The following is a 15,857-nucleotide window of genomic DNA, read 5'->3' as shown; positions in this document are numbered from 1 at the left end:
CTTAATTGGGGAGGCTTCTTAAAACAGGGCCAAAATAAGTAGATTCCATGATCATCTTGAAATCTATACACATCCATCAAGAGAAGGCTGGAAGTTCTTTGGATTTTTTTCCTGCCAACAGCATTCTTCCTATCACTTCTCTTAGAGCAGAGCTATTGAAAGCAACTTCACCCTTGATGCAGTTCTGATCCAATATATTTCAGCTTTAAGGGCAGTGATTATTTCAGGCATGACTGCCATAAATCCTGCATATTTAGCAGAGGGGCTAACTATTCTACTGCTAAAACAAAGGGTCATCAAAGTCATTAGCCTATAATCAGCTTCACTGGGCACTGGTAAGTTAAGCACCCTCCAAAATTCATGCTAGAAAGCCTTTTATTGTTCATGACAAAGTCTAGCACTCATACCAAGCATCAGATTAGTAAAACTGACTTTCCAATATTCTGATGGAACATTGTACCACATTATGAAGACAACTTACATTGAAAATTATATTTCAGGCAGGTGATTATTCCCCTGAAGACCTATCATATTGGAAGGCCAAAATATTTTATGAGGTGGACTTAAAAAATGTTTCTATTGAGAACAGCAAGGCATACCACAGGCTGAACAACTAGATTTCTCAACCGGGAGAAAGATAATGACTGAAAAAAACCCCATCATCCAAAAGCATGTCAGCAACATGTCCCAGAGGAAAATCAGTGTGAGCAAATGTGACTGTGTCTACAAGGATGTAGAAAGAGTTTCAATAATATGTCTCTTGTTTTATTCACTGCACAGAGAGAGAAATTCAACTCTCCTAATAAATAAGTGTTGTGTAAAAATATCCCACTTGCATATTAGAAAATATTTCTGTTATTAAACTTCCATTACTCTTAAGTGTAGAATTTTTTTAAAGAGGCTGAATGACTATCCTTTTCTACTCCTTTCTGAAAGCCTTTATTGTCTTAATTTTTCCAGAATTACCTGTGGTGCTGCTAGATCTTCCCTCTCTTACACAAGCAGGAAGGTCATTTACATGTCTCAGTGGTCAGCGTTAGGATGTCTCTACAAACATTTAGAGGTGGCCTTTTTCTTTAAGCTTGGTGGAAGTGAGATCAGGACAGTGCTGAGTAAATTTGAAAAACAATAAGGGTAAAGCATAGTTTCAGCTTAGAAAAGTGACTGAAAAGAGACCGGGGATTTTATATACCTCATTGTAATCCCTATGATCAGTCTGGCTTTTAAAAGTAAACTTTAAAAAATATTCAATTACCAGCCTTGAAACTGAAACTGAGCTCCAAAAGTCATGCTGGGTTTCTTGCTTTAGATGTGGGTGTCAACTTGGTGACATCCTCATCCCAGCTTTTACTAGATAGTAAAGTTATTTTAAGATACAAGAAACAAATCCATACAAACATGTGTTTAGCACTGAGATTAGCCCACACACAATTGTTTCACCAAAGACATTTCACAGTCTGAGGGGGTGTTCTGAACTGCAAACCTGTGGCTGTATTAGTTAAGGAAGTCCACGAAACTTGTGACAACAGAGAGGGAAAAACTTCTTACAAGAAGTTAGTGTTTTAACAGAAGCCTTCAAAGCTAAACTACACTCTGGGTGAAGTTCTGTTCTTTAAAGAAATTCATCCCAAGCCCATGTTTTACTTTACATATACTTCATGGTCTGAGGGAGGCTTGAGATTGAGTGGAAACAGTGATACAACTTCCTTTTCAGTGATGATCTGCAGTCTTGCAAGTGTGTTGTCTGCTGAGTTAGAGCACAGACATGTAGTGTTTGATAAGGTCAAAATAGTTTTCATCACCTAATTTGGTCAATACTCTAAACTTTGATTTAATGCATGCACATATATGTACCAGGAGTCCCACAGTGTTTCACCTGATAATGTGAACAACACAAAAAGCTATCAAAAATGATAATAAGCTATAGATTCACAGGAATTTGTTCTTAGAACAGTTTCACAGGGTAGAGAAGCTGATTTACAACATTAAAATATTTCATACTTCACAAGGTTCAGGCTATCCAGGTATATATTTTCTGCAAAGAGGTTTAAGTTACCATTTGCCCATGTGATCATTTCAAACTGAAATAATTTTCCCTGGTTCTCCTCTATTTACAGTATTGCCCAAAGACTGATTTGATTGCTTTGTTCCTCTTTTATATCTTAACACTCTCCCATGTATTTCTGGGTCTGTTTCTCTCCTTGCAACCCACTCTTGCTGACACCTTTTTTGGCATGGTGGATTTCCATTTTGGGTTAATCTGTATATTTGTACGCATATGTGCCTGTGTGTATGTGCACATGCTTGTGCTTATTTTGACTACTTTTGCATAATGTTCTCAATAGAAACACTTCCTGAAGCTCAGGATACAACTTACTGTGGATTTTTCTGGGTTTTTTAAGATTTGATTTGATTGGGAGGTGGTTAGATTTTTCAGTGCAAAATTAATATGTTACAGAACTAGGTTTTGTAGGCAACTTTCACCTAACCATAGATCAGAGGAAAATCTGATAAGCAAAGATAAAAGAAATTACAAACAAAGAAGACTGTAATAAACTCATGCAAAACTCCTCTACTGTCTACAGCATGGACGTATGGCCAACAAGAGCATCATATTAATGATAACCAATCTTCCAGTTATCCACATCAAGAGAAAAACAGTGTTGACAGAGGCTGATAAGCAAACCCTGTGATGTCTTGCCACCATCATAAGCCAGACATCCTAGCAACAATTACTGCTGGTAATTCATGATATTAAAAGTATGGAAAGGAAACCTTCAACATCTTGAGTTCTCCACATAAATCTGTACTGGAGAAAAGATCAGCATACAGTGAGACCTGAGGTAGAAAAGTTCTGAACCGATAATTTTCAATTCTTTCAGGAATTTATGCAGATGCTTTTGAACTCATATAGACTTTCAGGAAATTGTAGGTGCTAAAAATTCACATTGATTTTACTCCATCTGTAGCTGAGCCACAAGATGCCTAGGAGCAAAGCATGTTTAACCTGTTCTGGTTTGCCTTACCAGAGAAAAACGGCAGACCATGACAGACAAGGTACTGGGGCAGTGCAGGTCTCAACGAGAGGCCCTATCTAGTTTTCTATATCCTTCTTTACTGCACTACAGCATGCAACATTACCAGCAAAACTGTGTTAGTGCTGGGTAACTGTCTGCAGGCAAAGCCAGTTTAAGCCTCCTTGCTTCTATTGGTTTACCACAATCATCTCTACCTTCTCTTTTTCAATGGAAATCTGAGTACAGGGTACCCTAAGATTTCTCTCTGTTGAGTTGACTCTGGACAAACAGCTGTGAAAATCCCAAGTACACCTAGAGCTTCAGAAATAAATGTCTAAGCAGAAGCTCAGAAGTAAATGCTGCATCTAACGAGAGCATGAACAAAGCAGAGATCTGTAAACTTCAGTCAGTCCTTTAAGTCACCTGAACATTTACTCCATGGCACTGTGAGAAGAGATGACTAATAGTCATGCTGTAGGTTAGCACAAGTCTCATGGATTTTCAGCCCATTTGGGTCACCACCTTAGAAAACACCCTTTACCGTGGATCATCCTTACAGGGAGGAATCTCTGCTCAGTAGCTCTGTAAAATGGACACAACACTGGTGCTTCTCCCCAGATTCACAATGCATGTTTGAAATGGCTGCCCTGAGTCTGGGCTACTTCTCCCTACCCCTGGGAGACTCACCCATGGGGATGTCATTATTTATGCCCACAGAGTAGCCGTCCCTGGCACAAACCCCTCCTCCGGGGTCTGTGTGACAGATGTTACAGTATTACTGGGAGCTCCAGCTGGAGCTCTGCATACATCTCAGTGGACACTACTTGCCTGATCTTGAACAGAGAATTTTGATCATTTATCTAGGAAGATAATCTCCATGTCAATAGAAGCAGGGAGAGACACTTCACTGACAGGAATGGTTGGCCTGGACCTCTTGATTCATAGTCATGACATGGTTCAAACAGAGGTCTTCATTTTAATTTCAACAACCACTGGTAACCATACAATAAGCCCAAAAGTCCCTTCCTGGTCATCATGAAAACTAAATCCAGATCTAGGCTTCTCAGAGGAAGTGGCTTTTTGTGGAATTAATGTATATTACATCTGAGTTCACTCTTACAACAAACACGCTTGCCCATTATCTAAAATCAACTGACCACTGAAAATACTTCAACCTATTGACCCAAGATTCCCAGTAGAAACATATAGATGTATTCACACAAACCCTTCTCAACTGAACTTCAAACATTTGCTTTACAAATGTTACACATTCTGCTGAGGTAAGACATGCAAACAAGAAGAACTACCCTCTTTACCTTCTGTGAAGAGAAGGGCAGTGCTACTACAAAAATAACGATTTTCCCCCCCTCAGGCTGTTCAGCTTATTTGTTCCTTACAATGTCAAAGTTAACATGTAAGCCATCTAAAGATATATTGCTCTGGAATAACCAGGGAAGTCTCATTTTGTGAATCCATTCAGCCCCTTGATGCAGATAAAAATAAATAGCCACCTTTTCCTGGCTGGAGCTATCTAAATGCATTTCCTGAAGAAATAGGATGTGTTTAGCTCTTGAGAATAAGCAATTCCATGAACTTGTGTAAAAAAGAAGGAATATTCTCCTTTAAGTCATGTTATAATGCTCATGTGTTGTTTTTGTTACAGTCATTACATTTGTGCTGCAATTCTCCATATTGAGAGCTCCGTATATTTTCTTTCCAAGTTTCACATCTGACATAGTATTCTTGAGACTGATGTAAATCCACAGTCTCTTTGTGCAAGTTCCCATGCTGCAATGCATGTCTGCACAGAAGTGCAGAACAGCAAACATCTTTTCACTTCTTGATGAAATTTGCCATTAAATATAGTAAAAAAACATGACAGTAGGTGGCAATTACATTTTAAGGGCAGCCACTGACTGGTGAGAGGAGTTATAATAAAATAGATTTCAAGTAGTGCAAGTCATGTTTTTTTACTGATATGGAAATAACAGGTAAAAAACAACATGAAAAACAATATGTTCAATTATATGATATCATCTTTATTTCAGGATACAAAACAATTACCTAGCCTTACAAAGAATTAATCAGGATCTGGAGGATAAACTTTACAGAATGGTAAGTTATCATAAATTACTTTATTACTTTATTTATTTATAAATATTAAATGTGTTTTATGGTTCTTAAGTCATAGAACAAATTAATATGTAGCTGTAACAAAAAAAAAAAAAAAACCAACCACTAGTTCATGTTTCAAATGCAAAAATACAGTTTGCTTAAAAAATTATGGCTTTATCTGTCTCAGGACCTAGAGCTCAAGCTGTCTACGACAGTATAACTCCAATTTAAATGGAGATTGCACTGGCTGATGATCTGGCCAAGTAATTTGTACCTTTAATATAATTCTGGTTAATTTAGTTAATAAATTCATGGGGTTTAAATATGTCTTCATTAAGTAAAAAAATTAAATAAGGTAATCCAGGCTTTTCCCATGCTTCTTAGATGTTTTCACTCAGGTTTTAACAGACTGTGGATGATCTGACTTTTATTTGTTGTCATAACTATCAAACTCAGTGTATGAATTTCCAGTCTACAAGCGTCTGCCACTGCAATGTCAATGTTACTGTCACAGGCCAATTAGAAACTGAGGAAAACTACCATTTAAAGGCTTCACACACCACTCATTCAAAATAGTTTGTTGTTAAAAAGAAGTAGCAATGCCTTTAGTGCCCTGACTCATTGCTAATGCTGCTGGGACATCATATTTACTGTAAGGAGAAAAATTACAGGGAAATGTTTAAAGAGGAAGAATGACAGTTTAAAATTTCCATAGATCTTCAAGTCATGAGGACAGCCTGACTTGTTTCCTCCTCCTTCTTCAGTTGTTCCCTGCTCCTTCTTCCCAGCCCCACAGCTAAAATGACCCTAGCAAGCACAGTACACAAGCATAAACACACAGTTTATAGGTCCAGACAGAGTCCTGATGTACGGCTATAAGAGTGCTAGGATAAGCTCACATACTACACAAACCTCAGATGTGACATTTTCATGGGTGGGCAGCTTAGAATGAAGGGAAGAGATTGTGTTTTGAAAGTAAATAGAGACTATAGCAACATACTAGAAAGACACCAGCCTTTACTAAGAAATGGGAAACACATTTTTTAAATTGTCCTCATTCTTATCTCAGGAGTCTGTTTAAATAGCTGAAAATGAATAGGGTACTGATGCTTTTTTTAACTGCCTAACAAGAGGACAGCAAATTACAGCTGGATTATAGTTCATGTTTCTTCATAAATATATGTATAAACACTGTACAAGCACAAATAACATTTGATCTCTTGTTATTGCTTTTTTTCCTCCACTTCTCCTTTGTTATGTTATTTTTCCTTTCACTAAAATCACTTCAGGATTTTGTCTTCCTCTGTGGTCTAATATTTATATACATATGCACTACACAAGATAAATAAAATAGGGGCATTCTGACTGGTAAATGAAATAAAAAGTTTAGAAACATAGAAGAATTTAAAAAAAAACCCCACGATGTTTTTTTATCAGGCATTTCAGATCAAATCAAAGAGTATTTAAACTGCTGTTCCAGCATCCACTTGACACCCTGAGAAATTATTTCAGAGCAGAGCACATAAAGAAGAAAGACTGCTTCCATGGAGCACTGTACCTCTTTTTATCCCCCTAATGTGACAGTCATTGAAGGTAGCTTTAGAGGCTTGAAGATCAAGCAGGCTCTGTGCACCACTTGACTCTGGATTGCTTTGTCTTCTGAAGCATTGAAATTGAAGACAAAACAAAACCAAAAACATGTCAAATAGAAACTATATTGAAAGCAAAATAATGAGGAAAATCATACCATATTTGATTTAGATAAGTCAAGCCATTTGATTTTCAGGCTACTCCAAAACCCCTCAGTTAAATAAAAGCAAAACACAACAACAACTAAATAACCAAACAACAAAACAGACACATAAAATAATCCCAGCCCTCAATTAAAAGAATTGATTAAATAACAGCTGTTCTGGTTCATTAACAGGTTATGGTAGACTGGGCTCTTGTATACTTTTCTCTCACTTTCCTGCTGAGGAAAGAGCTGTGTTTACATTTGTCCAGTTTAGTCAATTTGTAATTTCAAAATCAAAAGCCTTTGATTTCTCTACTCTTATACAAATCCAAACCATATGTTTACCTTCTCCCTACCTTCCCAACCCCATCACTCTATACACACAAATATATGTGTATATATACATGTGTATATATATACACACTCAGTTACACAAGTTTTGACTATTTAATGTGTCCAAATGCAGCAAGTAAGGAAAATAAGAATTCTAGGGCAGTAGTCCCTTGCTCCCCTTACCTGCAGATGACCTGGGAGGCTCCCATTACACCTCTTTCTCCCTGCCCTTACAGGTGACCTACCACTCCCTCTCTCCCAGTGACTGGCACCAGCTCATCACAATCAATCTAGGGCTGCACCTCGGCCTCCCTCTTCTAGTATTTTTGAGTATCCTGAATGTTAAAGCCTTTCACGCCTACTAGTGGTATAAGAGATATAAAAAATAATCATTAATTCATCAGCAGTCACAAATCAGAAGCTGAAGTAGCAGTTATTTTTCTTTTAAGCTCTGCTTGCTTTTCAGTGGTAATCTATAAAACATTTAAAAATATTTGAAAGCACACTTCTGATCACAGCAAATGGTATCCTGTTGAAAGCTCTGTGACATCAAAACCCAAAATAAAAGTGTAAAACAGAAACTAAGGTGTCCGTATTGGGTAAGAGCTAAAAATGCAATCCTGTAATCAATGAAGAGTTTTGTGTATTAAACTGGGCAAGGCCAAACAAACAGCACAACAACAGCAGATGTAGCACAGAATTAAAAGACTACTGCCACTACTCATAAAACTCTTCTTAGGTCTCCTACTCATGGTCTTTAACTGGAGATTTATTTTGTCTTTCAAGCATTGGTTAAGTAGCTGAATGTACAGGCTGTCTTCTTAAATAATTAACTTTATAACTCTTTTTTTCCTTTAAGATGTGGGGAAAGACTAAGCAGAGCCCTCAATTTATGCACCATCATAGCACTGTTCAATTAAAGAACTTTTTATAACATTTAGTTCCAGTTGTCACCAGTAGTCTTTATTTTCCTTATGCTTGTCTGAGTTTCCTGAGGATGGTCTGCCATGGTCTTGTTGCTCACAAACAGCAACCACAAGTAGGTTATGGAAGTCAGCCCAGCCGCATGTTAAGAAATCATTTATATGATCTTAATCCAACTGTATCATTCATATGATCCTCAGTGGATTTAAGCAACAAAATTTTAGAAAGTTTCCAAAGTTTTAAGGCTGTCAGTTGCAGCCAGTTTTGTAATTTTACCTTTAAAGCTATAAGCTAGATCCTTAATAGTATGTACATTCAGGAAGAACTGATACCTAACAATAGCTGCTTAATAAGCCTACCTGCTAATGAAAATCACAACCATTTTTCCTCCCCCATCTGCATGTTGAATGTTCTTGAAAACTTGATCACAGAAATCTAGCTGCAAAGAGAAGTTATTCTCCAGAAACACCCTAAAATAAGTCTTTTGCAACAAGACTGCTCTCTTTTCATGCACCATCCTTCAAGAAGCCAGAATGGAAACCTCTGCTCTAAAATGCATGCTGTCGCTGATACAAAAATACACAGGCAGCATTGGAGGTGGATATGCAAGGTGACATCCTTCTGGTAAGGATTAGTGCCCTCTGATGACCATGGAAACCAGCAGGTAGATCAACATAGACTCTCTGCAGACCCTTAGTCCATCACCACTTGGTCTACCAAGCCATCTCACTCAAGTCTTGTGCCAAACCAACAGCTCTCATTCTTCAAAGTGTCATCCTCAGTCCTATTGGTATTAAGGAAATAAATTGCTTTCTCCTCCATCAGTGCCCATTCAGGACCTTTCAGGAGCACAGCCAAAAATGAATGCTTTCAGACATCAAGAATGTGACTGGACTACCATGGTCTGCCGTGCAGGAGGTGCTGGATACTGGCTCCACAAGCCCTGCCAACCTCCCCTGCAGCAGCCCCAGTCACTGGGGCTTTGGCTTCTCATCTGCATCATCCCTCTGCACACAGAGCATTACACATTTTATCACCTGTCAAGATGAAAGCTGTTACATCACATTAATACCTGATCTTTCATTTTCATTAAGGCAGGCTAGGGGGATGTGACTCAGCTATAAATTTGAAAGGAATGATTATATAAACCAGCTATAAAGAGGAATATGTGTTAAGGACAATCAGGTCTGAAATGCTGCACTGATTTTTATCATGTTTCTTCCTCTGCCTATGAGCTGGAAGAGGACTAAGAGGTACAGAGAATATTTTATGCTCTATGTTATTATGAGTTACTTATCCAGCTCTTGAATATTGGGGGGTGTACAGTCTGCTGGCCATAATATACACCTAAACAGCTCCAGCTGGGGAAATCCAAAGATGAGTTAAATATGAGCTGGGCAATTTTATGTGGTGCTCTAAGATTTTGTGTCATGGGAATCTTATTTTAAAGGAAGCAGCCTACTGGGTGTCCAGGCTAGGAAGGTAAAGAATATGGAATTCAAAGAACAATTTTAGTTAAGCTGGCAAGCCCAGCACTTTGCCTTTGGAATTTAAACCAGTCAATAGATTGCACCTGAGACTTCTATGACAGCTATCAGTTACCCCCCAGTATGGTTTAAATCATAAGGGAAAGATGAAGGTAATGGAGAAAAAAGCCTATTTCTGACACAAACCTAAGGAAAGCAGAAGTGCAGCATGTTTAGGTTCCTGCATGAAACACAACAGCTTTGACAGGTGACTTTGAATGGAGTGATTTAAAGCACTTTTTTTCAATTTTCTTTCCTTTATGAAGAATAACTTGCTTCTCCCTTCCCCCCATCCCCATCCCTGCTCTGTGTCCCAGGAAAATCAAGTAGAGATGACCTAAATATACTTAAAAGGATTTGCATTCCAAAGACAAGAAAAGTTTAGTCAGCTCCACCTGGCAGACTCATTTGCTCACATTCAGTGAAGACATCTGTGAATTTCAAGAGAAATTCATACGAGTTGGTTAGTTAAGACAGAAGGTCCATGTTTTGTGAACTAAAACAACTGCAAACAAGCATTTCTAAGGATGGAAGTGACCATAAATGTCACAGAGACAAGTCGTTTATCAAAATAGCAGTTGAGAAAACGCATGTCTAAGGGGACTTTAGGCTTCATCTTTTTATGTTTACAGATGTTTTCTGCTAAAGATCTCCATTTCTAACTCTTTTCACACTATTTTTCCAGAAAAAAAAATATGGCAAATAGGTCAAACAGGGCTAGCCTTTTAAACCTACACACATTAACACCTGTAGCAACTACACAGGTTCAGACTGATTAGATGCATTTGTTTTGCAGTAAAATAAAAGAATCCTCCTGGATAAGCTGTGAACATGACTCCACACAGGTTTTCAGACACCCTCAGTCCTTTCTCTCTGTCTGATTAGAGATTCATTTCTCATTATTATTCCAATGGACAAGCATACACTCTGCTGGATCAAACACTGGCTGGCTCAATGAGCCCAGAGAATGGTTGTGGATGGAGTTACATTCAGTTGGTGGCTGGTCACCTGTTTAATACCTTTGTTAATGATCTTGATGTAGAGGTTGAGCATACCCTTGGTAAATTTGGCACCAAGTTAGGCGGGAATATTGATCTGCTGGAGGGTAGGAAGGCTCTTCAGAGGGACCTGGAGAGAGAATGGGATCAATGGGCTGAGGCCAATCATATGGGCTTCAACAAGGTCCTCAGTGCAAGTCCTGCATTTGGGCCACAACAACCCCATGCTCAAGTGGCCAAGGTGGCCAACAGCAAATCTGGGCCTGCATCAGGAATAGTGTGGCCAGTAGGAGCAGAAAAGTGTTGTCCCACAGTACTCAGCAATGGTGAGGCCTTGTCTTGAGTACTGTGTTCAGTTTTGGGCACTGCAATATAAGAGAGACATCAAGGTGCTGGAGTCAGTCCAGAAAAGGCTAATGAAGCTAGTGAAGGTTCTTGTGAAAACATCTTATGAGAAGTGACTAAGGGAGCTGAGGTTGTTTAGTCTGAAGACAAGGCAGCTGAGAGAAGAACTTACCACCCTCTACAACTGCCTGAAACAAGTGCTGGTGCTGGTCTCTTCTCACAAGTCACTGACAGGACAAGAGAAAATGGAATCAAGTTATACCAGTGGAGGTTTAGGTTAGACATTTGGTAAAACTTCTATACTGACAGGGTTATCAAAGACTGGAATAGGGTGTCCAGGGAAGTGTCTGAATTGCCATTCCTAGATATAATTAGAAGCTATCAAGATATGGTGCTTGAGAGTATAGTTTAGTACTGGCCCTGCTAAAGTTAGAGAACATTTGGATTTAAAGGTCTTTTCCAAACATAGTGATTCTGTGATACAAAAACACAGTTATTTTTGTGGAGAGAAAATGAAAAGAGGAATTAAGAAAGACTGATTTGTATGTTGTCTTAGAATCATAGAATCAACCAGGTTGGAAGAGACCTCCAAGATCATCCAGTCCAACCTATCACCCAGCCAGTCTTGTTCTAATCACATCCCTTGTGCTCACAAAATAGTACTACAGGTGCACTGCATCATAAGCATCACAAGATCTTTGGTCAATTTTATCATCACAAGTGGCCTATACCCCCAGCAGAGCTCTCTTTGCTCGCTAGAGATATTATAATATGTATTCTTGTATTTTTTTCTTTCTCTTTTACTTTTTTCTTTTGGTCCAGAAACAAAACATTTCTTCTTTCAATCTACTGTCACTAAAGTAGCCTTAGAAGATTACACTGACTTCAGGGAATTAGCATCAATCAACATTATCTCTATTCCCTCCAGCTATAATTTATTTAGCATTTTATTATTCAGCAGGGCTCTACCCTGGCAAGGTGTACCATTGATCTGAAATGTGGGAGATGATAGGTGCACAGAATGACTATATGTACATTTTGTCAACTTCATCTAAATTTGCAGCAGAAAGAGCACAGGCTGTGAAGCTGACTAGTCAGCTCAGGATGGTTTTTAATAAGATGATAGGCAAGGTGTTTTTTCAAGGATAATTGCAATGCTGGAAGAGAGCAAGGAGCATGGTGGCAGACAAAACCAACCATCTGGCTTCCAACAAGTTGGTCCTGTTGGCAATGAGGTTAAGTAATGAACTGATCATGTTCATTTACAAAGAGCAGATCCTCAGTGCTGCTGGTTTCCCAAAGAACCAGTCCTAAGTCTGCAGGATAAAACAGTTAAGAATTGGAAGAATTTTTTTGCTGCAGAAGTACCTGGATTAAAATCCTGAGCCCTTGAAAAAGAGGTACCTGATGCTTAGAGGAGCAACTGCAATGTGCAGTGATACCCTGTTCACCCATATTTTACATCAAACAGTACGTCTAAGCAGAATCCAGGCTCAGAACAAAATCCTTCTCCAGTCTATAATGAAGTTTGTTTGCACTCACTGAATTTAGATAAAGTATTGCTTTTTAGAACTTACATTTTCTGCTCAGATTTCCATTCCAAAAGAACAGAATAAGAGGCAACAGGTGCCTTTACCCTGAACTCATATTAGACACAGGTCATTCACTGATCTGAAAATATCAGGAATGTTTCCAGATGACATTGTGACAAGAAGACCTTCAGCAGGAGGTACAAATGTAAGCAGTTTTTATTATAATGTCCTTTTAAATAGTGTGTGCTGTGTAGGTTGCCTTACTTCAGATAAGGAACAAACCCCTACAATGGGGTGAACATGAACCCCTACAATGAGGTGAACATGAACTGACATATCCTGCTCAGAAAGGCAATATGACCTCAGTCAAAGTGTCCTTGTCCCCATGAGTAAATGTTAAGCACTAACACTAGTATATTTATACTGGGAAGAAAAATAATCATGCTACATATGTTTTATAAACCACTTACAAAGAAAAGCATGCCTTTACTTCACAGACAGCACATTGACAGCATTTTGCTAACAAGATTTTTCTGTGATATGTTATTAATTATATAGCAGTGTCAATTTTATTATTTTTTTTTCTTTTACTGCTATGGAATTACATTTCAAGCCTGTTACATGGGGTAGTCAGGGAAAAAAAATCTTTATAAGGCCTTTGCCAGAGCAAGTTGAATATGACATTAAGAGTAAATAATTTTTCAAGTGAAATGTCATAAAACATAACATCAAAGTCATCAGACAAAACACTATAGTCTCACAATGTTATCTTTGATAACATTATACTGTTTGGAAATCCAGGAGAGAAACCAGATTCTCTGTGGGTCCTTTTAAAATCAAAAATTTGTGTAGTTTATTACTAAAAGTCTATAATTTAACTCTGATGAATAAGTGAAATTGGGCTAGTAATTTAGTCATGAGACAACACATGAGAGAAAAGATGCTGCTTATTTCCATAGCAGAATAAACCCTTTACAGTGTTATGGACACAGAAGTTGCACTGGTAACACAACTTATATCTGGTTCATCTGATCCATTATAAAAAGAAAACACCGAGCTTTAACATCCTACTGTGACTTTCCATCCCCAATTCTAAGTCACATTTCTCCTTCATTCAAGCCAGTTTTTTTAATCCTTTCTGTTTTGAAATACAGGTCTTGGACTTACAGCTTGGGAACAACTGACCAGGTATATAAAAGCACATAAGACTATCTCAGTAAAGGAGATAGTGTCGTCTGTGTCTTCTCTGCAGTAGCCCTGTTCTCCACAAAGGCATTTGAGAGGAATTTTGTGAAGTAGCTTGCTGGTCATGTAGTATGCAGATTTCACCATCTGCTGTATGAATTTGCTGGATTTTCTTAAAACTATTTCCTTCCTAGCTGTATTTTCAGTCTTGCTGCCTCTTTACACTTCCGAATTAATGCAGAAGACGTATATGAAAAAATATATCTCTTATTTTTAGAAAATGATGAATATCCCAAACATTCACAATGTGACTATGTTTTTTTTTTCAGTGAGCTGAAAGTAACTAAATTGATACTTTTGACTATTCTTCCCCAATGTACCATAGAGTAATCTGGCATGAGAAGGATTAGAAAAGACTTGATTTAATTATATGCTCTGTCTGAGAAAATACAATTCAATTAAGGAAGATTTGATTATTAAATCCAAAATGCATTAGCATGCATCAATCAGCTCTATGAGATTTAAATTAATAAATAGTTCTTTTACAGTTACCCAACTACTAGACAAAGAATCAAAATTAAAACCTCCAACAAAATTAACCTGAGTCCCTCAATGCAGTTTTTAAAGCCTAATTTACTGAATGGATCTTCATGCACCAGCTGTAGTAAGCTCAATGAAGTTTGTTCCAATATTGGGGGGTGACCTTAAAGTAGTTATGGATTCCATTTTGTCATAAAACATCGTTTTCTGTTTTGTGGGGCTAATTAAAGAAAGCACATTTCAATATACTGGGAATTTTTTCCCCTCAAATTACCTGATATTTTAAGGGTTTTTTCAGAACTTCTATACTTCCCTGTTTAAAATTTTTAGCAATTTTTCTTCCAAATATCTAGTGTGCATACAGAGAGATCAAAATATGTAGTGTTTACATAGACAAAGGATGTCAAATAAAATAAAACTTTAATTTCTGTACAAGATGCCAGGGAAGCAGGTAAAAGGCTATGAGAGATGACTAAGTTATCAGTTATTAAATCTATTTTATCAAGGCACATTTAATTCATCCTAACAAGGTACAGCCATTCAATACTCAACTCAATGCCCAAAACGCTAATGAAAGGGGTTTCAATGAGGAATTCAGTCTTGTTACATCTCCAAAAAACAAAGTAAGAAAACATAGAGTGTGAAAAATATGGCTGTATCAACCTGCTGTACTAAGATTGCCCACACATAAAGATCAAGTTTTCTGACTTTATGGGACTAACATGAGGAGGATGCTGATTGAGCAAAACCCTCCCCTGGAGCCACCTCCCAACATTTCAATACTCCTCTGTCCTTGGCTGAAGTCCTGAGACAAACCCACCCTGTGACCAGGAGAAATCTCTACACTGGGCACTTACAGCAGGTCATGAAATGCAGGTCTTTATTTCCTCAGGCTCATTGTCTCTGCTTAATCACTCTACCCTCTCCCCTTTGTTATGCAACTTCCTAGAGTGCGCTGGCAAGAAAAAGTCTGTAGGTAGGACTGATGCTGACAGCCCTACATGGTGCCCTACACCAAGGGAAGCAGCTATCTCCATTTCCCTTCCTAGAGTGACAGAAGAGTCACCTCCCCATTAGATGCCTCCCCAGTACCTGTTCTGCTCCTCTGTGGATTTTCATACTACTATATCAACATATCTAACTCTCAGGGTTCCCAGTTACAGTGATGCAGGAGCTCAGTAAATATAACATTACAGGGAGAAGATTCATTTGAATAAGGCTTATTTTATTACACGGTGACACACATAATTAGCTTTATCTGCTGCAATGAGATTTTGCTAAATCCTCACTATATGCCAATATATGCCAGATTTCCATTGCTCAGCTTCTAGGATTTTTTATCTCTGAGGAAATAGCCAAAGATTAAGAATGAGAATATATTCCATGAGGATGAAGAAATACAGACCAGAAGCTCTTTTGGAAGAGAATGCTAAAGGAGCATGGATCTGTCTGCTATGCATATAGTCTTCCTTAAGCTGATTTGAAGGCTCAGATACTGGAATGAGGAATTTTAATGGTAATTTCCCCACGGGCACTAGTGCCAGCTAGCTTTATAGTCTCCAAAAGACTAGGTCTCAGTAAACTGCTGAAAGACAGAAGTCATCTAC

General features: G+C 38.1%; 1 protein-coding gene across 1 annotated transcript in view; it reads left to right on the top strand.

Moving 5' to 3' along the window:
* The window catches only part of BEGAIN (brain enriched guanylate kinase associated), a 147,552-nt gene that overhangs the window by 91,505 nt on the left and 40,190 nt on the right, over positions 1-15,857 (top strand). Inside the window, exons 5-6 of the mRNA XM_054400469.1 lie at positions 501-557; positions 5,066-5,132. Coding sequence (XP_054256444.1) covers positions 501-557; positions 5,066-5,132 — 124 coding nt within the window. The remainder of the gene's footprint in view (positions 1-500; positions 558-5,065; positions 5,133-15,857) is intronic.

The sequence above is a fragment of the Indicator indicator genome, chromosome 4 (assembly GCF_027791375.1).
Source record: "Indicator indicator isolate 239-I01 chromosome 4, UM_Iind_1.1, whole genome shotgun sequence".
NCBI classification, from domain to species: Eukaryota; Metazoa; Chordata; class Aves; order Piciformes; family Indicatoridae; genus Indicator; species Indicator indicator.
This window is presented reverse-complemented; position numbering and strand designations above follow the sequence as displayed.